This window comes from Solea solea, chromosome 17, assembly GCF_958295425.1.
Source record: "Solea solea chromosome 17, fSolSol10.1, whole genome shotgun sequence".
In the NCBI taxonomy this organism is placed as follows: Eukaryota; Metazoa; Chordata; class Actinopteri; order Pleuronectiformes; family Soleidae; genus Solea; species Solea solea.
Genome location: NC_081150.1, coordinates 25,387,882 through 25,412,304, shown reverse-complemented (window position 1 = coordinate 25,412,304; position 24,423 = coordinate 25,387,882). Strand labels below are relative to the sequence as shown.

The 24,423-nt window shown below is 42.6% G+C and overlaps 1 protein-coding gene across 3 annotated transcripts; it reads right to left on the bottom strand.

Annotated features, from left to right (window-relative positions):
- Positions 1-986: 986 nt before the first annotated feature.
- On the bottom strand, positions 987-15,046 carry lrwd1 (leucine-rich repeats and WD repeat domain containing 1). Of its 3 annotated transcripts, none has more exons than XM_058613517.1 (16): positions 14,969-15,046; positions 14,050-14,136; positions 12,406-12,640; positions 11,966-12,085; positions 11,715-11,861; positions 11,527-11,619; positions 10,775-11,113; positions 10,319-10,436; positions 10,096-10,202; positions 9,354-9,564; positions 7,294-7,366; positions 5,992-6,135; positions 4,597-4,703; positions 4,344-4,505; positions 3,034-3,128; positions 987-2,134 (listed from the first exon to the last, which is right to left on the bottom strand). In XM_058613517.1, exons 2-16 carry the CDS (start codon positions 14,127-14,129, stop codon positions 1,976-1,978), a joined length of 2,190 nt encoding a protein of 729 aa, XP_058469500.1. In that variant the 5' UTR covers positions 14,130-14,136; positions 14,969-15,046; the 3' UTR covers positions 987-1,975. The 3 variants fall into 3 exon arrangements, with proteins under 3 accessions (XP_058469500.1, XP_058469501.1, XP_058469502.1); XM_058613518.1 differs by having other exon boundaries at positions 4,597-4,700; XM_058613519.1 differs by having other exon boundaries at positions 10,319-10,433.
- Between the last annotated feature and the right edge of the window lie 9,377 nt (positions 15,047-24,423).

Genomic DNA, 24,423 nt, shown 5'->3' with positions numbered 1-24,423 from the left:
ATAAAGATGCCCTGGGGGTTAAAATGGACTCTGATCTGAAGCTTGACAACCGGATCAGGTCTGTTGTTAAATCAAGCTTTTTTTCAATTGCGGCAGCTGGCCAAAATAAAGCTAATTCTTTCAAGGCAACCCTTTGAAATGGTAATTCACGCCTTTCACACTACTCGGCTGGATTACTGTAATTCACTTTATGTGGGGGTTAGTGCGACCTCCATTGCCCGTCTTCAGATGGTACAAAACGCTGCTGCACGTCTTTTAACTGGCACTCCACTGGCTGCCCATACACTTCAGGATCCATTTTAAAATCCCTGAATGGCCTAGCCCCGCCCTACCTCGCTGAGCTTCTACACCCATATTCACCCGCTCGTTCTCAGGTCAGCTGATCAGCCTAAAACCAAGCGGAAGCTCAGAGGGGATCGTGCCTTCGCTGCCGCAGCTCCAAACCTTTGGAATGATCTGCCTCTGCACATAAGACAGGCCTCGTCCTCGTCTGTTTTTAAATCCCTCCTGAAAACCCAACTTTTTTCTTTGGCCTTTGACACTTCATGAGACGCTGATTTTTATTTGAATTATTGTTTTTTATTGTATGGCTACGATTTCTTATGTTTTTTATTTAAATTTTTCTCATTTTGAACCTTTTACTTATTATGTCTTTTATTTATTCTGTACAGCACTTGGATTGATTGGATCACCAGCACATTACAAGGTAACATAACACTGTAAATGTTACCAGCACACCAGGGAGGATTTCACATGGAGCTTCTGCTTATCATGTGCATTAAGCTAACTGTTTCTTGTGGGTACTTCAGTAAATGTTGTGATTAATTACTTGTTTGGTCCATAAAATATTGATTCTCAAACCTGGAAGTGACGATGTTCCCAAATGTCTTGTTTTGTTAACAAATCCAAAATGATCAAGTTTGAAGGATTTCTTCATTATCTGGAGCAAAAACTAACCAAATATTCATACTTAAGAAGCTGAAAAATCTTTTTCAATGTTTTAATTATTGAAAACAAATCAAACCAATTGATTATAAAAGCATTTGTGATTCATTTAGTAATCAATGAATTGCTGAAAGCCTACAATAATAAATGGAATCATGTTGAGTGGCAAAGATCAACAAAAGACACGACTGAATATAAATATAAGCTCAGCCATAACTGAAACTGTTATTTGGCACAAATAAAGATTGTTGTGATCTAAATCACACATTAGATCAAATGAACCATGTTTTGTTTGGACCTTTTAGATTTGATCTCTTTCTACACTTTCTATCCTCAACAAGTACAATAACAATAAAGTAAAGTACTAAATTCTATCTCTTCTTTCAAGATACATAAAGACAATGGCGTATCGTAGCTAAACTCGTTCATGAGAATCAAATTCTGCAATTTTATGGTGCAGAAGTTCATGAGATATTTTCATTTAGAAAATAAAGAAAATTGTGAATGATAGCTTCAACACACGGTAACAGATTCATCATCATCTCTCCCAGAGAAGATCAGTCACTTTGTGTCTGTCAGTTCAGCTGCTCAGCAGGAGGAACGCTGGTCAGGAGGAGGAACGCTGGTCAGGAGGAGGAACGCTGGTCAGGAGGAGGAACACTGGTCAGGAGGAGGAACGCTGGTCAGGAGGAGGAACGTTGGTCAGGAGGAGGAGGAACACTGCTCGGGAGGAGGAGGAACGCTGGTCAGGAGGAGGAACGTTGGTCAGGAGGAGGAGGAACACTGCTCCGGAGGAGGAGGAACGCTGGTCAGGAGGAGGAACACTGCTCGGGAGGAGGAGGAACGCTGGTCAGGAGGAGGAACGTTGGTCAGGAGGAGGAGCACTGGTCAGGAGGAGGAACACTGCTCGGGAGGAGGAGGAACGCTGGTCAGGAGGAGGAGGAACGCTGGTCAGGAGGAGGAACGCTGGTCAGGAGGAGGAACGCTGCTCGGGAGGAGGAGGAACGCTGGTCAGGAGGAGGAACGTTGGTCAGGAGGAGGAGCACTGGTCTCTTTTCCACACCATCACCATATTCTTGTCACTAAGAGCCACCAAGTACTGGAGCTCAGGGTCCATTGCTACACTGTTGATGGAGGGGCCGTCCATTTGGCTGTGATCCGTCCTTAAAGGCGTCGGCCACTCGAGCACCTGCAAAACAAATAAGTCAACTATTGTTTTTGGTGGCTCTGTGTGTGTGTGTGTGTGCGCTTCCGCACTTGCTTGCACTTGCCGCTATGACCAAAAGAGGGTGCCAGATGCTTGTTGCGTGAATGGGATGAAGTGTGCCATCTCTGTTTAATCATGTTATTTTCAGAGTTTATCTGCTGAGTTTATCTGCTTTTCTAGCACGGCTCAGATCTGGTTTTTGCTTCTCCATGAGGGTCAGTACTTGGCACGCCGGCCGGCCACTGATTGGTCAGAGACTACCGTCACTGGTGTCATGACGACACAAGAATCGTTTAAAAAGAATTGAGATCCTGAAACATGTTATTCTCCAACACTAAAATCTCAGTGTTTAACAGAAAAGTCTTTAGTAACAACACTGCAGAAAGCCAGCGAGTCCAATCACAAACTCATTCAGCCGCATTTTAGTATAGGGACTGTACTAAAATACATTTGTCACGATACGCAGTCATGCAGTCATGCAGGATGATGAACGCCCCGCCCACCCGTGTTGACGAGGTACATGCGTGACACCTAACCAAGTGGAGTAGAGCCAAGTTAGTGCTAGAACTGTATAATGGGAGTTATATATTAATATATATAAAATCCAATCAATTCATCGATTATAAAAGCAGTTGTGATTAATTTAGTAATCAATGAATTGCTGAAACAGTTGAAAATGTGGTCTTACAGTCTTGTAGACTTCATTAGGTGATCATGTACCTTGTATCCCTGAGAGCAAGTCTCCGTTTCTCAGGCAGGTTCTCGGGACAGAGGTTGCACAGTGCACTTGGTGCTGACTGCTTCAGTAACTGATACAAGCATGCTTCAAAAAACTCAAACTATCCCTGTGTGTGTGAGAGACCATTTAAAGAAGATGATACCTCAGTGGGTGGTATGGCTTTCCCAGTGTGGAGGTGGGAGATGTGGTATGTCCACAGTCTGCCTTTGTCATCACCACACACGACATAGACCTGACCTACAAGTGGAAGAACACACACGTTAGTGACTGTGTGGGACAAGTGTACTCACCCGTCGCCTCATTTCCTTTTAAAAACGTCAGATCATTTAAAGTTTGTATCATTAAACAAATTTAAAATCTCACATCAAAATTCCAGTCATTTGATATTACTGGAGATCTGGTGTCCTAGCATGAAGGCCACTGAGATTCATCCCACAGAGTGGGAGGGAAGTATCTGTGTCTGTCTTTCTGTGTGTGTGTTTGTCTGTGTGTGTCTGTCTGTGTGTCTGTGTGTGTGTTTGTCTGTGTGTCTGTCTGTGTGTGTGTGTGTCTGTCTGTGTGTGTCTGTCTGTCTGTGTCTGTCTGTGTGTGTGTCTGTCTGTGTGTGTGTGTGTCTGTCTGTGTGTGTCTGTCTGTCTGTGTCTGTCTGTGTGTCTGTCTGTTTGTGTGTGTGTCTGTCTGTCTGTCTGTCTGTCTGTGTGTGTGTGTGTGTGTGTGTGTGTCTGTCTGTCTGTCTGTGTCTGTCTGCCTGTGTGTGTGTGTCTGTCTCTGTGTGTCTGTCTGTGTGTGTGTGTCTGTGTGTGTCTGTCTGTGTGTGTGTCTGTCTGTGTGTGTCTGTCTGTGTGTGTGTGTGTGTCTGTCTGCCTGTGTGTGTGTGTGTCTGTCTGTCTGTGTGTGTGTGTGTCTGTGTGTCTGTCTGTCTGCCTGTGTGTGTGTGTCTGTCTGTCTGTCTGTGTGTGTCTGTCTCTGTGCGTCTGTGTGTGTGTGTGTGTGTGTGTGTGTCTGTCTCTGTGTGTGTGTCTGTCTCTGTGTGTGTGTGTCTGTGTGTCTGTCTGTCTGTGTGTGCCTGCCTGTCTGTGTGCGTCTGTCTGTCTGTCTGTCTGTCTGCCTGTGTGTGTGTGTGTCTGTCTGTCTGTGTGTGTGTGTGTCTGTGTGTCTGTCTGTCTGCCTGTGTGTGTGTGTCTGTCTGTCTGTCTGTGTGTGTCTGTCTCTGTGCGTCTGTGTGTGTGTGTGTGTGTCTGTCTCTGTGTGTGTGTCTGTCTCTGTGTGTGTGTGTCTGTGTGTCTGTCTGTCTGTGTGTGCCTGCCTGTCTGTGTGCGTCTGTCTGTCTGTCTGCCTGTGTGTGTGTGTGTCTGTCTGTCTGTCTGTGTGTGTGTGTGTGTCCTTTCTCCAGTTAAAGAATGAAACCCAAATGATGAAAGTGGCTCTGCAGATATGATGAAGTGGACTTACCAGGACATGTGTTAAGAGCCAGGTATGGAATCTCAGTGTTGGCCCACTGCAGCTCAGCAAGAACCACAGCAACCACTGTCCTGCTCTTCTTATCAGGCCGCTGAGCCTTAGTCCTGCTCCAGCTCCACAGGTAAATTGAACCATGCAAGTAGTTCTTGGAGGCTGCAGCATAAAGAAAAACAAGGCAAGTGCCTCAATACAAAAAGGAACTGCTGAGTGTGTAAGAATGGAACACAGGCAGAGACTCTCTTACCCACTATGTCATCAGAAAGGAAACTCAGGCCATCCACAGTGTGGTAGTCATGGTCTTTGTCTTCCCTCTCGTATATGGGGAAGGTTATCTCCATCTCATTGGACCTGCTGTCAGATTATATCAAGTCTTGTGAGTAATCAGAGGACGTAGGAAAATAAAACATCTGCTTTACTTTTCATAATAAAAGATCCCGTGTTGAGAAAGAATCCTGTTTATTCACTCTGTACAAATACTGCTGTTTGTTGTGTTTACAACATTTACAGAGTATTTCCGTGTGAGAAGAACCCCAAAAAAACTCTGCAACCTGTGTATTTACCCGGCAACAGGGAGTGCTATTTTCTGATTGGCTGATCGGTCGCTAATTCAAGACAGCTGTATGAACGAACTACACAGAGTAGTTTGCCTTCACATCATCGATTCATAGATGACTCATTTATGTGTGGTGACTTTTATCACTCATTAGCGTGAGACATGTCATGTGTGGCGTGTGAAATGCGTGTCTCACGCTGAACGCAGCTCGAGCTCAAACAACTAATCGATTCAATTCCATTACTAAAATAGTTGGCAACTAATTAAAAATCCATTAGTTGGATCTATGTTATTTCACATACCGTTGCTACTCCCTAATGTTCCCTAATAAGTTAGAAGAAGACACACACACACACACACACACACACACAAACTGCACTGACCCTGAACACAGGACCAGGTTACAGGTCAGTCTGTAGAACGAGTGCTTTAACCTGAGCCTGGTTCAGTCCAGCCAACACCTGACACCTGGTTTGTGCAGCTCTTCAGGATTGCAAGCTTAGCAGATGCCAACAAGAAATTGATGAGAACCATTGTTGGTATTTATTTAATAGTGTACCTCAACACAAAAATAAAAATGGAAGCATAAAAACCCTCTCCAAACCACATCCTTAGTTACAGCCCTACTCTAAACTGCCAGTGGAAACAACACAGCAAGCAGCCGCTGTCACCGGATCACCGCGCCCCCCTGCGGTGCAAACCCCTCCCCCCCACTCACTGATAACTCCATGTCCACTTTTTGTAGATTAGCAAAATCAGGCATTGGGCGGAGTCAGCCTCAGACCAGGGGTTTGGTTACGCTTTAAAAACAATGTTGTAACTCAAATCACACACAGAACAAAACGTTAAGCCTCTCATTCTCATCACAATCACAGGCCTCTGCCTTCACCACAGGGAATGTTTTTCATTGACTTTAAAAGCACACGTTCCTTTTCTAAAGCACAGAGCAGACATGCAACAGAGAGAGGGAGATGTGGGGAAACAGACTCCTGTGCTTTTATTTGTATGTATTGATGTAAGCTGAACCTGATTCATCCAGAAATGCTTTAGTAACAATGTCTGCAGGTCACACTTTGGTGTCTTTACCTCTTGGTGGTGCTGTTGGCACCAAGTTGTGTGTTGAAGCAGTGCAGTCCGTCCTCACAGCCTGTGAGCAGGTGAGTGCTGGGGGAGGTGGGAGGGAGGCAGATGTGCAGAGGTGTGGCACTGGTTTCCAACAGCAGTAACTGACTGAACCAGCAGAAATATCACAATCTCATTCAAATATTACAGACACAGACACAAACTATGGTAACAGAAGGAGAAAGAGAGGTTTATCATGGAAAGTGTTACAGCTAAAATGGACAGACAGTGTGGTACCATATCAACAAAGAACCAAAGGAATCATATGATGACTTTTGTCTTTGTTGCAGAGGGTCACATGACGTATTCCCACCACTCTACTCGCCTCGCCTCGGCACGACACGACACACGACACCATTAGGTTGCACAAAAATAAAGTACCTACTTAATGTGGGCGGAGTCATCACTGAACAGCTGAGTGAAACTGCAGTGACTAGTGACTTTACACCAGACTCCTGTAGTTGTTGGAGATCAAACCATGTTTTTAGGATTGTTAAGTCGTTTTAACTGATCTACAGTTCAGCACTGTTCGGCTTGAGTTGTGTGTGGGACGTCTCTTCCTGTGACGGCACTCTGACCAATCATCACATAGTCAGCACGCCTGAGCAGGTACTAAAAATACTGTGGAAATACTACTTAAACCGTGGCGAGGCGAGTAGAGCCGGTGGAAATGTGCCAATAGTGACATAGACACTTGAAACCATCCTCCCACACAACACACAACAACAACGTTCACATCTCTGAATGAACGTAAGCTGTAACAAACAAAGATATGACCTGATAATTTAAACACAGCTCCACTGAGTTGAGCACACATTTCACTTCCTGTAAGTACTTCAAAATAAAAGTCACACTGTAAATATTTTTGATGTGAAGATGCAGCAGCGGAAACTCAACTTTGAGTCATTAGCAGGAAGCTAATAACGAGCTTTATACTGTAGATACTGAGCAGTGCCGTGGCTCACCTCATAAAGTCCACATTAGACTCATGTGAGTCACCGAGTTCATTTCCATTCACAATGAAGTCAAGCTACTGCAGCGACACATCGTGACTGGACTACTGACTTTGTCCCAGTATAGCAGCTTCCTACCATCCGTGAACTTACAAGTTTTAAGGACAGTATAAATTCTATGGAATACATAAATGAAAAGTGTCCAGTGCAGCCAAAAACATCTCTACAGGAATCGTGAGTCTGCTGTCATTAGTGCAAACAGTACATATCAACACTTTTCCAACTTAAGAATTACAAACGTTTCTATACTCACACAACTTTGAAGTTGTACTGGCTGTCCACTCCACCAATGTCCCACATCAATATCCTGTTATCATATGATCCCGCTGCAAGAGATGATGTAGAAATATACCACGTCTGTGACACCTCAAAACTTTACTGGTGTAAATAGAACGATGAGAAACCAACTTCAGTGTTTCAGAGAGGACTCAAGTGTTTTCCCTTTATTTAAAGGGGACATATTATACCCTATTTCCCCCATTAAAATAGTTCCCTGGTGTCCTAATGAACATGTCAGTGACATGCCTTGGTCAAAATACCATAAGGATGAAGCACCATAGCAGTTCAATAACCCTGCTAAACCCGCCCCTTTCAGAACGCTCGGTTTTCGTGCATGGTCCCTTTACATGCAAATGAGACACAGGCAAACACACACCCACTTCTTCCAGGGGGTTTCTGATTTGTCCTCGTTACAGCGCTTTACAGCTCTATTCGTCTCCCCCTCCCTCCACTAGTTCTCTGACAATATCAACATGGCAGCGTGCGCAGAAAACAGCCAGAGTGCCGTCACAGGAAGAGACGTCCCACATAAGGATCGAGCCGAACACTGCCGAACTGTTAATCAGTTAAAAATACTTAGGAACAGCACCACTGATCGCCAGCGGCGCGCGGCGAGCTGCATAAGCTGGCGCTGTATGTTACTGTATCAGACCGGTGACTATGCTCCGGAGACCAGCGGTGCCGCGGTGGCGATCAGTGGTGCCGCGGTGGCGAGGTCTCCGGAGCATAGTCACCGGTCTGCACCGGAGCTGGCGATCAGTCGCATACAGCGGCCGTTTAGGCGGCTCGCCGCTGGCGATCAGCGGTGGCGATCAGCTGATTTTCACAGAGAGTGCAGCACCTCTGCACAGAGAGTGCAGCACCGCTGATCGCCAGTGGCGAGCGGCATAAACTGCCGCTCGCCGCTGTATATGTGATTGTATCAGACTGAGTCTGTGCTCCGGTCATGGAGGACGTACTGAACAAATATTTTTAATTAGGACGTGTCAGAATGGTTAGTTATGAGCTCTATGTGACCTTTTCTTAACAACGTGTGTGTTTGTACGTCGGTGAAATACGTCCCCTGACTAAATACGGCGACCGCTGTCTAGTGCGAACACACGAACACACGTTTGCTGACTTTATCCGGCACATTGGCTACATATATCAAATCCTCTGTGGAAGTTTGTGTAAAACACTGTGCTCCACTGTGCAGCCACGAACAGCACACTTGTCCCTCCGCGTTGACATAATACCGCTCTTCCTCCCTCGCCTGCACTCTCGCAGGGACAAGGTGGAGCTAAGGTGGAGCTCTCGAGGTAAACTTACTGGTGGGGCGGTAACATTCGCGGTGAAATGCGCATTCTGACGTCATAAACGCAGGGAATTCAACATCGAGTGTTTTATCGCCTATACTTACACTAAGGGGGACCACGAAAACATGACGGAGTATTCTTTTTCCACACTTTGGTGACTGGTAGGGCCTCCAGAGTCCCAAATATAAGTATTAAAATGGTTAAAAAGTTGATTTTGCGTAATATGTCCCCTTTAAGAAGGCGGGACTGACACAGACAGCAGGAGGTCGAAGTTCAAGTGGAGAGCTGGTGTGTGTCACTTCCAAATAATAATATCAGCTGTGTCTCACTCAAGAAAATGCCACTTAATTTAAGGGCTCCTTTATAAAAGGCTGAAGAAGCTCTGACATTTTATTAGATTAGACTTTTCTGACTGGAAACTGCTCACTCTCCCACACCAGGGTTCAAAGAGAAGATCTGCATTTTAATGCTTGCCGGGACACGGGGGCTGCTGGTCTTGTGCTGCTTTATTTGGTTAAGTTGTTTCAGTTAGGTTAATTTAAATAAAGGTTTTTAAACACCAAAGTCCCAAAAACACATTTGATCTGATCAACGTGTCAGCAGTAGATCAACAACAACACTGAGCTGGAATTTGACTGAAAACACAAAGAAGCGTCCACCAAACATTTCAGAACCTCAAAAAACTTCAGCAGTCACTTAACGAGTGGAAATGTATGTGTAAAAATAATAATTGACTCACTAAAAAGGTAGTTTCCCTTGTGATGGTTGAAGCGGAGGACAGACAGGGACTTGCGACTGGCTCTGAACTCCCCGTACGCCACGTTGTTTCGGGGATGGATCAGTTTGACCAGTCCTCTCTTTCCACCAGCTGCCAGGATGCTGCAGTGTTGAGCCGAGGCCCCGCCTCCCCTGGACATCAACACCGTGGACCAGGCCAAGGAGAAGAATTCCTGATGGGAAGAAAAATGAGCAACACACTCAAGCTTGACTTACAGTATAAACTTTCAGTAGGCCAGTTATGCTGCCTCCCAGTTTTATATGAAACCTTGTATTAATAAATTCATGTTAGGTTTGATAAGGACTGCAAAGTTTATCCAAGGTCAAATCATAATTCCACAATTTCTTACAATTATGGAAAAAATCTTTCAGATTTTGTTAACAAGAATAGAACAATTGAAAAGACTAAAATCTCACTAACTTTAGTTTTTTTATTCCTGTGTATATTAATCATGATTGATTTAGTTGCATTATAATAAAAAAAAGGATGTCCTAAAGTTTTCTATTTTATTCTAATATTGATTTTTTTTATGTTTACAGGTATGGCTTATTTCTAATATATTTATATTTAAATATAAATGATATTGTGCCATTTAACATAATCGGAATCGTGAATTTACACAACCATCCACCCACAGAAGCAAAGGTAAGTATCATTTTATAAAGCAAAGCAGCTGCACAGTTGGACAATAAACGGAGCATACCTCTCCAGGAACTTTATATTTCTTCATCACCATCCCCGTTTCACAGTCAATCACACAGAGAGAGTCACCTCCACAGGTGGCAACCATACGGCTTCCTCCAGCACCGCCTGTCAATACAGCAGAGAACTGACTGAAAGGATTCATCAAAATGTGTACATGTGTGCATCATCTGAGCTGCAATGAAAAAACTTGATTTAAGTGAGAGACGTGTTTCTCTGTGTACCAGAGGAAGGTGGCAGCGGCTGGAAAGCACAGGCCCACAGCTGAGTGGAGAAATCCTCGCCGCTGTCCTGTTTACTGTGGCACTGGAGAACGTGAAGAGGCTTCAGTCTCAGCGGCTGCTGAGAGGACAAACCAGGAGGACGGAGAGAGACCACTGAGATAATTGGACACTTGGTACTGATGGACAAACAATCACCAAAATGAATGCAATTACAGAGCTAACATTATTATGTTGCGGTGGGTCACAGAGGGCAAAAGTGAACTATTGCTGTCTAATGTAACCATATTCAACATTAGAAGAGGTTCTCTAACCCTAACCCCAATGATCCAGCATCGACACCCACATCTATTTATTATCAGGGGTGGGGTAGCTCAGTGGTTAAGACCAGTATATCCCATGTGCAGAGACATCATGGTCACAAGTTCAAATGTAATTATTCATTATATTGTTATTTACCTGTGCCTTTAGTGCAGGAAGCATGTCAATAGCCCTCTGTTTAGCATCCACATCCATCTCCTCTTTAATCTGTGCACCATTCTCTCTCTTAGCAGCTCTCCTGGGTGTCTCCCCCCTCGGCCGTCCTCTGCTGGGGGTGGAGGGAGGCGTGCCTCTCTTGCGGGGGCTCATCCTGACACCGTTGTTCTCAGTAAATGTCTTAGCTTTGAGGAGGAGGTGGGATTTGCAAGGACTGTCTTCAGCCGAAGAGTCAGGGAGATCTGAGCACAGCTTTTTACCAGGCGCCAGACTTGCGCTGGTTTCTGGTGTTTTTTTCCTCTTAGTAGGAGTTGAGATATCCTGAAAAACCAACACTAGAATTAATTATTAACAAATCAAACAACTTACATTTTCTATACTAGTCAATGAATAATTTTCAAGTCTTTGATTTCTTTGAGGCAGACCGTCTCACAGCAAGGTCACTGGTTTGGATCCCAGTTTAACCAAGAGTTTGCATGTTTGTCTTGAACCACCACCACTGACATTTACATCACATAGACCACTAAGGCCCTATGTGGACGAAATATGACTCAAGCACATGATAGAATCCATTCAAAAGCCAACATTAGAATCTCAAGACACAGATTTTGACCTTCATGTGCAGACATAAAAACAGGTCTTTAATGTCTGTATCTGAAGATGTGTCCAGTGAGACAAAGTGTGTTTTGTGAATAAATAAAACTGAATGTAACAGAAATGATGTTAGCTCTTACACAGTTGTCTTGTGTATCAGTTGTCTTGTTGCTCTCCCGTAACGTCTTTGGTTCTACCAGAGAGTGCAGGTACTCTTTTGCCATAATCTCCACCTAAAACCCACAGTGATAGAGAGATAGTAACTTAAAGTGACTTCTTAAAAGTAAATCGAGTGTCCCAGTGTGGGTACAGAACATAGGGAACTCACCTTCCATTTGATGAAGTCAGAGACTGAGCTGGGTCCATATTTCACCTGGTGACGGGCAGTGTTGACAAAGTCTGTCTCCAGCTCAGACAGCTTCTTTGCTGTGATAGGATCGGGGAGATGGAAGCTCCTCTCCCACAGTGCATGGATCTAAAAACAGCACAGTTTTCTTTTAATAACCATCGTTGTCTCGCCTATAACATGACCTCATACTGGATTAGTGAAGGGGATCAAAATAAGCATGAGTTTCATACCCTGGTTCTCAGGTTTTCAGTGTAGACATAGCGCAAGTGGTTGGCAGTAGTACTGACATCTTTACCATTGTAGATCCTCAGGTTGGGCAACAGCACCATCAATTTGTAATTATCACTCACCTGAGAAACAAAAGCAACTTTACATACGGTCTGTACTGGTAAATATTTATATATAAACACATACACACATACACATATGTGTGTGTATATGTATGTATATATATATATATAAATATATATATATGTGTATATACACACACACACACATATATATATATATACAAACTGGTGGGATAGTGTATCCTCAGCTCCCTTTTGTGTGTTTTTAAATGAATCTATTCCAGCATCTATAAGTGTATATTTTTTTCTGCATGCAAAACGCAATACCAAAAGTTTCATTTGATTTTATGATGAATCATCACTTTAAGTCAAGTCCTCACAGTGATATAAAGGTTGTCCTCCATCTTCAGCTCCTCCAAGCTGCTTAGAGACTCTAGAGTTGTCACATCCTCCATCTGGTTGTCACTCAGATCCAGGTATCGAAGTGTAGGCAGCTTCAGATTCTTGGGTAACTCTTGCAGTGCGTTTCCAGACAGATCCCAACGCTCGAGGGACTGCAGACAGGACAGCAACCTGACTGGCAAGTCCTGAAGCTTCAGTCCAAGCTTAGACAGACTGAGGAGCAGAGAGCTTCAACTTAGTGTTTCCACACGACAGTGTTTCTACATGTGTCTCCATCAGCATTTTTCATTTGTGCATAAAAACACTAGAATGGGAATAGAGGGAGTTTGAAGAAGTCTTATATCTTGTCTAAGTTTTTATGTTTAAGGGAGTTAAACTAGACAAAATGATAATCAAATTAGGGCTGGGCGATATATTAATATAATATATATCCATATATTTTTATGTATTGATATAGTTAATTTTGCGTTAAATTGACAAAACACAAGCCACAAGTTCGCTCCTATTTCTCCCTCTCCCTGTGTCCCTACACACACACACACACCAGGGCGTCGCACCCGTGGACACCCACACTTTTCCCAGTGTGAGGGTTCAACCCCCACACTTTTTCTGCAGTTTTTACGCCCCCCGACAGTCGCTCCGTTCCTGCGCTCGCTACGGCTGCCTCCTCTCTGCCTCCTCCTCCCCCACCCCCACCGGCTGATGATTGGCTGTTCTGCCTTAAGTCCCGCCTCTCTTGGTGTGTTAGATTTATCATTCACTAGCTGGTTCATAGTTCACACACTACAGAGTCTTGACTTATTTTCCATTACTGTCAGTCACTTTTGGACATATTGATAATAAAATATAAGACATTATTTAATTATGTGTTAAATATCTATGTGAAATCATTGAGAAAATTGTTCAAACCCAATGAAGCATTCATTTTCACAGATTTTTTTATTAGTCATGTTTGTTAGTCCATTTTTGTTTCTGTTAACATTGTAACAGTATTGTATTTTTGAATTAATGACTGTATATTATTGTCATGCAGGAAAGAGATTTGTTTTATTTTTTTATTTCAGTGACCTCTGACATTTGGCATGTGGCTTAAACTTATAACGGACAGTTTGTTTATTTTTTAAAGGGTTTGCCTCTGGAAAACATTTGATCTAATATGCTATAATGCTTTGGGGGAAACCCCTATTACATCACAGAAAAAATATCCAGATATGACTTTTAGTCCATATCACCCAGCCCTAACTCAAAGGTACATGTGAATGAGTTTTAGTGAGCGAGAATTTGACTGAAACACCCTTCACGCTTGTTCTGGAATAACAGCAGAAACTGTGGACTGATGAAGAAAACACAGGAAACCCTTTATCTACAACATCAAGTACAACAAACCTAGTTATCCTTATGTGGTGAACTTTGGCTCCACCTACTGCTCATGGCCAGTATTTACTTTACACAGACAATTTTTTTACAGAAAATTGAAAAGCTTTAAATTGACGTATGTGTCTTTTTGTGTCAGCGTTCTAACGTCAAAGGTTGCGTTACACTGCATTGACTTTAGTTTCTTGCTCACAGAGAGTAGTGAATGTCATGAGCTGCAACACACACACAAAAGGCAACAGACTTACTTCAGGGAGGTGATTTGCTCCAGTCTGTCGGTCTTTGGCGAGCCTTTCTGCAGCAGAAGCTTCTCACTTATTTTCTCCATGGTTTCTCTGGAGGAGGAACACAAGTCAAACATGAGGACAGCAGAGAGACATCAGTTACACAACAATCTGATTCAACCCATGGATGGACCCATGTTTGGATGGGCTGGAAATTCTGCTTCATTTTCTTCAGACACTCTGGCTCCTCAGATTAGATCTGTTTATGGTCTTTGCATGACTCTACACAATGACCATGTCAAACCCTGATGTGGAGGATAAGAACGATGGACGGACAGACAGACATGTCAGTGTGTATTTGACGTGATCACAGGAGACACACCCAGCACACATGTTAATCCCAGGTGTGAACTGTGATGTTAAAGCCAGCTCTTTGTCAGGTTTGCATTTGTACTGACCTCACAGGGCGGGGCCTTCAATTGTCCTATTCATTTGCAAACTTGTTTTCACACATTGAAGTACACACCTACCAGAGCTACAGCAGGGATACTGCTACCATTCACAAGGTTTTTAACTCAAACTAATGTGATACACTGCTCGAATAACTGTTTACTTGACTCAACTACATTAAATAAAGCCCTCACAGTCGTAATGTTCTTGTCTGATCCGTTTTATGAATGTAAAAGTATCCACACCTCCACTTAAGAGGCTCCAACAACAACAACGTAGCAGTTATAAACTAGTAGAGTTAAGTTAAGTTAAGTTAATAACGTGTGTCAGTATTTTCACTGTTTCTCAAAAACAACAACAGAACCGGCCACGTGCAGCATCGAGGCCGCTTCCGCGTTACTTCCTGTAAACATTAACAGGAAGTACTTAAACGAACATCAACAAACATTAACTTCGGTCTGTGCCATATTTACGTAGAAAGCTTGTTACTTACATGTTGTAGTGAAGTTGTCTCCTCGACTAATCGACCTTTCCCGGGGAAACTCTACGTACATCCGATGGGCGTGGCTTCACAACGAGTTCTTCTTCTTCTAATGGGTTAACGGCAGTGTTTACACTGTAACGTGCAATGCTGCCCTCCACAGGCTGTTTAGTAGTTAAGAACCAGGATCTTTTCAGATATCTGCAAATGCAGGATTATTAGGATAGAAAAATCACGACAAACAAAGATGAAATGAATCCTATAATCAATATAATGATACAACACAGAACAATCAACACATTATTTATATTTAGTGGACACTAAAAAAAGGAATTGAATTGAGGACATCACAGAGTGAGATTTGGAATAAAATGTGGAACACACAGCAAACAACCACTCAGTCACATGGATGGACCACTGAGAATCTGGGAATCTGGGAATCATCACCCACAGACTACATAGAAAAGAAGAACAGTTTAAAATATAAGGAAAGAATGGAACAACTTTTGAACTATAAAATATATAGTATACAAGATTCCTCTCCTCACATGCTTCCTTTTTTTTTTACTTATTTTTATTATTGATATTGTTATTTTTGGGAGGGTTTTGTGTGTGGGTGGGGCTTAGGGTTTTATTTGTTATGTCTTTTTGATCTTCAATGTATAAATATGGATGCATAGATCATATTATTTTGTGATGTTCTGTACATTCTTCTTCTTCTGTGCATCTTCAATAAAAACTCCAGTTACAAAAAGAAAAACAATAATTCCATCCCTAATGACACAGTGAGCGAGTGTAAAGAAGCCAGAACAGGAGAGATATGTATTCCAGTGTGAGTTCAGTGAGTTTCTTTGGTTTGAGATGGAACAGGAAGAGGGAGGTGTTTTGTTCTTTTTGGTCTTTATTTGTGTACAGAATACTTTAAAACTCTTTTTTTGGGTTTTTTTTTTAATCCAAAAGCCACAACAACATCAATGAACGTGTAATGCTCAAAGGTACAGTGAGTCCTCGATACCTGGCCGGCTCCTCTGGTCGACATGTCACTGTGACCTTGGGCGAGACACTTAACCCCACACTGCTCCTGACAGCTATGCCTGTGTAATGACACGCTTTGAACAACCTCGTCCCTCTTTGCTCGCTTTACATTTTACACTATACTACATTTCTCCCGGTAATTCATTCATGACAATGTTATTAATATTATTCATTTTGAGTGCACATTAAACCTATTTTGTGGGAACTAATAAGTATTTTGTGGCCACGAATCACAGCCCCCCCCCCCCATGTCATGTCTGGGGGGGGGGGGGGGGGGTATAAAAATGAACATCACTTGTACTTCTTGTACTTATCTTGCTTCACTTTATCAGAGATAATGTTCATGATTAGAGCTGCAGCTGCAACATTCAACAGTGTTTTTTTCTGCCTGACATGTTTTCATCTTCATTTCCTCTTCACCACACACACATTAACACATCTTAACAAATCTCACAAGTGTTCCCTACCCAAAGTATTCAAATAGATGTGGTTGCAGGTATAAACTCAGGTATAAACTCATTTCATTCGAGTGTGCAATTATTGAGCAGAGACCTAGAACATATGCTTAGGGTTTATTAACATAGACAAATGAATAAACTAAAAACATTGAAAAAAGACAAAGAAAACAAAAAAATATACAAAGATAACCCAAATTATTTTATTATTAAAAGATATTATTCTACCAAATGAACACCTTCAGCTAACTACTTAGTTCTAAAGTTTTATTCCAGCCAAATAATAATAATAATAATAATAATGGCACTGATGTCAAACCTGTTATGGTGCACATTTACAATCATAAGAATATATAGAATAAGCTGACACAACTTCTTTTTCAGGACACAGGAGAAAGAGACTGGAGTATAGGATGATGATGATGTCAGATAAACTTTAAAACGTATACGGTATGCAGTGCGTGCGTAAAGTTATTGTTGTTATAGCATACTTTGTCTGCGGTATACTAAGAGATGGCGAGGAGCTGCTGCGTAGTAAATTGTCATAGTCATGCTCACGACCGCCCCGGGAAGGAATAGGCTTCTATCGTTTTCTAGCTTGGAAGAGAAACGGCACAAACCATGTCTCAGATGCACATATTTCAATACATTTGACCCGTTGGAAAAGATCACAACAACAATCTCTCATGTGGGTGGAAACAGCATCAGCAGGATAAGCACATGAGGAGGACAATACAGCTCCTTCAGGTAAATGTTTTGGTACTTTGTTATCCCTGAATTAACTGATATGATGATTCACTGATCAATGCATCTGTATATCAATATATTATATTGGGGGGATTTCAAATGATATTGTATAACAACAATATTTCTTATTCTTATCACCATCAGACAACACTTCATCTGTAGCTGAGATGGAAACAGGGTGGTCAGACATGTCAGGAGGAGGCTGCTCCAATGGACAAACACAGGTGGGACAGACCAGGAAACTAGCTCACGCCAGGATCCACGTGGGACCAGTTATTGGTTGTGTTGGGTCAAATATGAAGGTGAGGAAAAGACTTTACTTGATAAGATTGTTGTTATATGCTCTGACCAATATGTGCCCAAGTGTTGTTCTGAAGCTGTCATTTTACAATGTAAACCTTGACTGACTTGCAAATATGTATCTTAATTACCATATTATATTAATATGTATGCTTTTCACCTTCATGTACATGTAATGATTTTTAGTCATTATATGCAAATAAATACTTTTTTTGTAAAAATGAGTTATCTGTAAAAATATGGTGCAAAGAAAAGTTGCACAATATAGCAGCAGCAGCAACAGCAGCAACAGCAGCAGCAGCAGCAGCAGCATCATCAGCAGCAGCAACAGCAGCATCAGCAGCAACAGCAGCAGCAGCATCATCATCATCATCATCAGCAGCAGCAGCAGCAACAGCAGCAACAGCAGCAACAGCAGCATCATCATCAGCAGCAGCAGCAACAGCAGCATCATCATCAGCAGCAGCAGCAACAGCAGCAACAGCAGCAGCAGCAGCAGCAACAGCAGCAGCATCAGCAGCAGCAGCAGCAACAGCAGCAACAGCAGCAGCAGCAGCAGCATCATCATCAGCAGCAGCAGCAGCAACAGCAGCAGCATCAGCAGCAGCATCATCATCAGCAGCAGCAGCAACAGCAGCAGCAGCAACATCATCATCATCATCAGCAGCAGCAACAGCAGCATCATCATCAGCAGCAGCAGCAACAGCAGCAACAGCAGCAGCAGCAGCAGCAACAGCAGCAGCATCAGCAGCAGCAGCAGCAACAGCAGCAACAGCAGCAGCAGCAGCAGCATCATCATCAGCAGCAGCAGCAGCAACAGCAGCAGCATCAGCAGCAGCATCATCATCAGCAGCAGCAGCAACAGCAGCAGCAGCAACATCATCATCATCATCAGCAGCAGCAGCAGCAGCAGCAGCAGTGTTTGACTGGGAATGACAGTCAGTAAGAGAATAATCTGCCCTCATTTTACATTTACTTCATGCTTGATGTGTCAGTGAGGAAATATGAACCCGTTCCATTTGTTGTCCTTTATCGTGTTTGTGTTCATTTGTGTGCGTCAATAGTAGCAAAAAAAAGAAGTAAACAGCCGGACTACTGCATTTTGCCTTTACCCCCCAGAATGCATTGCGCGGTGTCCCTAGGTTTTAAGGACAGGGGGGGCTTAGCCCCCAAGAGATGCACAGGATGTGAGCGAACATAGCACACAAGCACAAACTTTCACAAACAGCCAACAAAGACTGAGAATTGATTTATTATTATTATTTGTGTCAAACACAGGTTTGCACAGTGACAGTATGTTACAGCATTAACAACAACAGTTAGCCATTAATTAAATAACACCATTTTTGAATAACATTACTTGGTTACTTGGTTACTTGGTGGGTGGAAGCATCAAAGAATGCCGTCTATCACTCTGTTGTGACTCTGTTGTGACTCTGTTGTGACTCAGATTCTGAAGCGGGTCTTTTTTGATTGGCATGACTGCAAGACTGGGAAGTCTTTTGTGACCCATGGTTTGACGCAGCCAGGAGTGCAGCCGACGCAGTGCACTAAAGGACCTTTCACATGAACAGCTGCTATGCTATATGTGACTAAAATGGTTGTAATTTCAAACCCTTAAAAATATTACTTAATTACTTCAATTAAAGTGATATTAAGGTACTCTTGAAAATATTTGTATTTATGTTACATGTATTAGTCATTTTGTCATCTTTCCTTCTCTTATTTTATCCTCATGAATTTGTAAAGCTCCCGTAAACTTTCAACTTTTAAACACATATTCACTTTGAATTGCCACAGTCATATGCAACCAGCTTGCTGTGCTGCTTTGTTCTGCATTGTTCTTTTTTTCTTCTTGTACTTCTTTCATCTCCTCCTCCTCTCCTCTCCTGTCTCTCTCCACTCTATCAACTGTCATTGGATCAGATGCATTTCTCTTTCCACATGTCCAGTCCAGTTGCAGGGTAGTATCACTGCCCTATGTCCAGTAGGTGGAGCTGTTTCGCTGTAGAGATAGGAAATGTTGTTTCGCAGCGTAGCCAGCAGGCGGCACACGCAGCCTATGTACAGTCGACCTCCTTTCATCCCATTAGGATGCAAGGCAGAAGTGAGTTTGTGAAAGCTTTAAATTTATGTGCAGCTCTGTGCCAGAGGCCGCCAAACGCTTATGAGCTTTTAAGTGTGTTTCTCTGAGCCAATGACATTTACTGCTCTTCTCTTTAACAGTGTGATGGACCAGTGGAAAAACTATTACTCATCTTTCATTGTATTTACACAGTTTTTAGTTCTGCAAATAATCTGAAGTGAACAATGTGATTTAACTGTGTCAAATAAAGTTATACAGAGCAGCTTAGATTTAGTGATTTAGCAGCTTAGATATTAGAGTTTTATCTTGTAAATAACCCAACAAAACACAAACAATGGGATGAGGATAAGATATAAAGTAATAACAGGGTTTATACGTAAGATAGCGTCAATACTGGTTTTTAGAAATCCATTAAACATTATGACAAATGTTTATATATTTGTTTCCTCATTCTGACAAAATAGTATTACAGTTTCATTAGAATGATGATAAACTGTTGAACCATAGTTAACATTTACAGAACAACACTTACCGTCTATATACTGTATCTATCCACTCACATATTTAACACCATGTAAAACCTGAATTTTAAAAACATGAAACAGGTCTTCAAAAACACAAAACTGTAAGGCAAATTGTTATAAAGTGTCAAAAATTAACCTCCACAGTACACACACACACACGCACGCACGCACACGCACGCACACACACACACACGCACACAGATGTGGTGCAGAAATGGCCACTGAGCCATCTTTGTTCAGATTTAACAATTAAAATCCTCCAAAGGATATATAATGAGCTAGCTGGCTTCTGTCCACAAAGCCCGAGGGAATGTAAATACCGAACACACACGCACACACACACACACACACGCACACACACACACACACACACACACACACACACACACACACACACACACACACACAGACTTGAGACTTGAGTGCTTTGAATGGTTAATGACCAGCCAGATCTTTAGTGACAGTACAAAGCAGAGCAGCAGGCTTAAAAGTAATGAAACACAAAGACTAAGTATTTAAGTGTATTTGTTTTTATTTGTTTTTAATGTATATTATGAAAACTAGACTGGAGGCAACATGTGAGTAATATCAAGGTTTGGTATAAGGATACAAAGATGTTTGGTCACTGTTTTTGTGGACTGAAGGAAAAAGCAAAGCTGTCAATCATAGATCATTAGATTCTGACACTGATGAAAGAGGACTTCCATTTGACCAACACTCATTTGGAGCATTTGATCAGTTGAAACAGGATCCATTTTTTCTCCCATAATAAGACAATCAATAATAGCACTTTTCATACATTTGAATACAAAGTGCCCGTAAACGTAATGTGAAGGTTGAATTGATTGTACATGACAAAGGAGCTGAGGATCAGGAAACACCAGAGGTAGAGAAGTAAGGAAGTAAATAAGAAAAAGATGTAATACAGTCATCTTAAACATCTGATCAAATACAAAATGAATCATGAAAAATAAATATATAGTACTAAAAAAATAAATAAATAAATAAAATGCATGTGTGTGTATTTATCTTAACCAGGAATTACACTCATCGAGATTAAAAATGTTAAGGACACTCTGGCCAAGACAGACAGACAGACAGAGACACACAGACACAGACAGACAGACAGGCAGAGACAAGACAGACACAGAAATACAGACAGACAAACAGACACAGACACACACGCAGACAGACAGACAGACAGAGACACACAGACACAGACAGACAGACAGACAGACAGACAGGCAGAGACACAGACAGACAGACAGACAGGCAGAGACACAGACAGATACACACACACGCAGACACACACAGACAGACAGACAGACAGACAGACAGACAGACACACACACACACACACACAGACAGACAGACAGACAGACAGACAGGCAGAGACACAGACAGACAGAAATACAGACAGATACACACACACATACACGCAGACAGACATACAGACACAGACAGACAGACAGACAGACACACACACAGACAGACAGACAGACATACATACACACACACACACACACACACACACACAGACAGACAGACATACACACACACACACACACAGACAGGCAGACAGACATATTTATAGTCTTCATGAAATGCAAACATTAGAAACACATTTATTGTTTTGTGAACTTTCATTTTGAAGCCTCTAGTCAACTTTATTTATATTTCACATTCAAAAACAATCTCATGCCTAAATAATATTTAGAAACAACAATTTCTAAATAAGGTAAAAACTATGAGTGAAACAACACTATTACAATAATCAATAGTCTCGGGTCTATGGTCTGGCAGACTCTTCCTGCTCAGAACAGAACATGGACGGACCAGGAGGTGCTGAGTTGTTGACCTCAGTGCTCCGACTGAAAACATAAGACAGTTTACATGTTATGTATGTTTGCCTTTTGTGACTTCAACAGCAATCTTTGATCTTTGATGATGGTGATGTTTTAAGAGCGGTGTGATGTTTTTGATGTATTGATGTTTTGATGTTTTGATGTTTTGATGTTATTGATGTTTTTGATGTATTGATGTGTTTGATGTTTTTGATTTTTATGTTTTGATGTATTGATGTATTTGATGTATTTGATGTATTGTTGCGCTCTTTAGAGTCTTTTGAATTCTACTTTGATGATTAAGTTTGGTTGATTTGACGTTTTTTACTTAAGAATAGACAAGCAAACATAATCAGTGAGATATTTTAGTATGGTAAGAGTAATCATTTGATATTTTACTTTTATAAGTATGTTACCTTGAACTGTTTATGGTTTATGGTGTTGGAGAATGCATTAACATTCTGGGTTATTTTGAATTGATTCTTGATTTTTTGTATTAAAGGGGACATATTATACCCTATTTCCCCCATTAAAATAGTTCCCTGGTGTCCTAATGAACATGTCAGTGACATGCCTTGGTCAAAATACCATAAGGATGAAGCATCATAGCAGTTCAATAACCCTGCTAAGCCCGCCCCTTTCAGAACGCTCGGTTTTCGTGCTTGGTCCCTTTACATGCAAATGAGACACAGGCAAACACACACCCACTTCTTCCAGGGGGTTTCTGATTTGTCCTCGTTACAGCGCTTTACAGCTCTATTCGTCTCCCCCTCCCTCCACTAGTTCTCTGACAATATCAACATGGCAGCGTGCGCAGAAAACAGCCAGAGTGCCGTCACAGGAAGAGACGTTCTACATAAGGATCGAGCCGAACACTGCCGAACTGTTAATCAGTTAAAAACACTTAGGAACAGCACCACTGATCGCCAGCGGCGCGCGGCGAGCTGCATAAGCTGGCGCTGTATGTTACTGTATCAGACCGGTGACTATGCTCCGGAGACCTCGTCACCGCGGCACCGCTGATCGCCAGCGGCGAGCGGCGAGCTGCCTAAACGCATACAGCGGCCGTTTAGGCGGCTCGCCGCTGGCGATCAGCGGTGCCGCGGTGGCGATCAGCGGTGCCGCGGTGGCGAGGTCTCCGGAGCATAGTCACCGGTCTGCACCGGAGCTGGCGATCAGTCGCATACAGCGGCCGTTTAGGCGGCTCGCCGCTGGCGATCAGCGGTGGCGATCAGCTGATTTTCACAGAGAGTGCAGCACCTCTGCACAGAGAGTGCAGCACCTCTGCACAGAGAGTGCAGCACCGCTGATCGCCAGTGGCGAGCGGCATAAACTGCCGCTCGCCGCTGTATATGTGATTGTATCAGACTGAGTGTGTGCTCCGGTCATGGAGGACGTACTGAACAAATATGTTTAATTAGGACGTGTCAGAATGGTTAGTTATGAGCTCTATGTGACCTTTTCTTAACAACGTGTGTGTGTGTTTGTACGTCGGTGAAATACGTCCCCTGACTAAATACGGCGACCGCTGTCTAGTGCGAACACACGTTTGCTGACTTTATCCGGCACATTAGCTTCATATATCAAATCCTCTGTGGAAGTTTGTGTAAAACACTGTGCTCCACTGTGCAGCCACGAACAGCACACTTGTCCCTCTGCGTTGACATAATACCGCTCTTCCTCCCTCGCCTGCACTCTCGCAGGGACAAGGTGGAGCTAAGGTGGAGCTCTCGAAGTAAACTTACTGGTGGGGCGGTAACATTCGCGGTGAAATGCGCATGCTGACGTCATAAACGCAGGGAATTCAACATCGAGTGTTTTATCGCCTATACTTACACTAAGGGGAACCACGAAAACATGACGGAGTATTCTTTTTCCACACTTTGGTGACTGGTAGGGCCTCCAGAGTCCCAAATATAAGTATTGAAATGGTTAAAAAGTTGATTTTGCGTAATATGTCCCCTTTAAGGTTTTAACCCATTCACTCTCCCACAGCAAAGTATTTTAGCTTCTACTGCTGCGGTTTTCATAACAATAAAACAGGACAAAACTGAGCTAAATGAACCACTGAGGGGAACACACACTAAATACACGAGGGAGGCAGGATAACCACACACAGGTGAATCACTTTAGGGCAGAGCACACAATCAAGAGGAAATCACACTTCAAAATGTACACGCAGTCATGATCACTCCTTACCTGTTACATAGACTGTGTGTGTGAGTGTGTGAGAGAGAGACAGACTCTTGTCTGATCTTCAGGTTTTAAATCATATTCAACTGGACAGGTCATTTTTCTACCACTATGTACTAGATAAGGCTTTTGAATGAATATGAGGTGATATTCTCGCTCATCTGCTGATGCAGATTGGATGGTGCTCCTGTGCTTTCTGTGGCTGACTGCTACAGGGTGATTAATGAGTTCATTTCCCATTATTAAAGACTAGAGCAGTGCTGCAGGCTACTGATATAGGGCC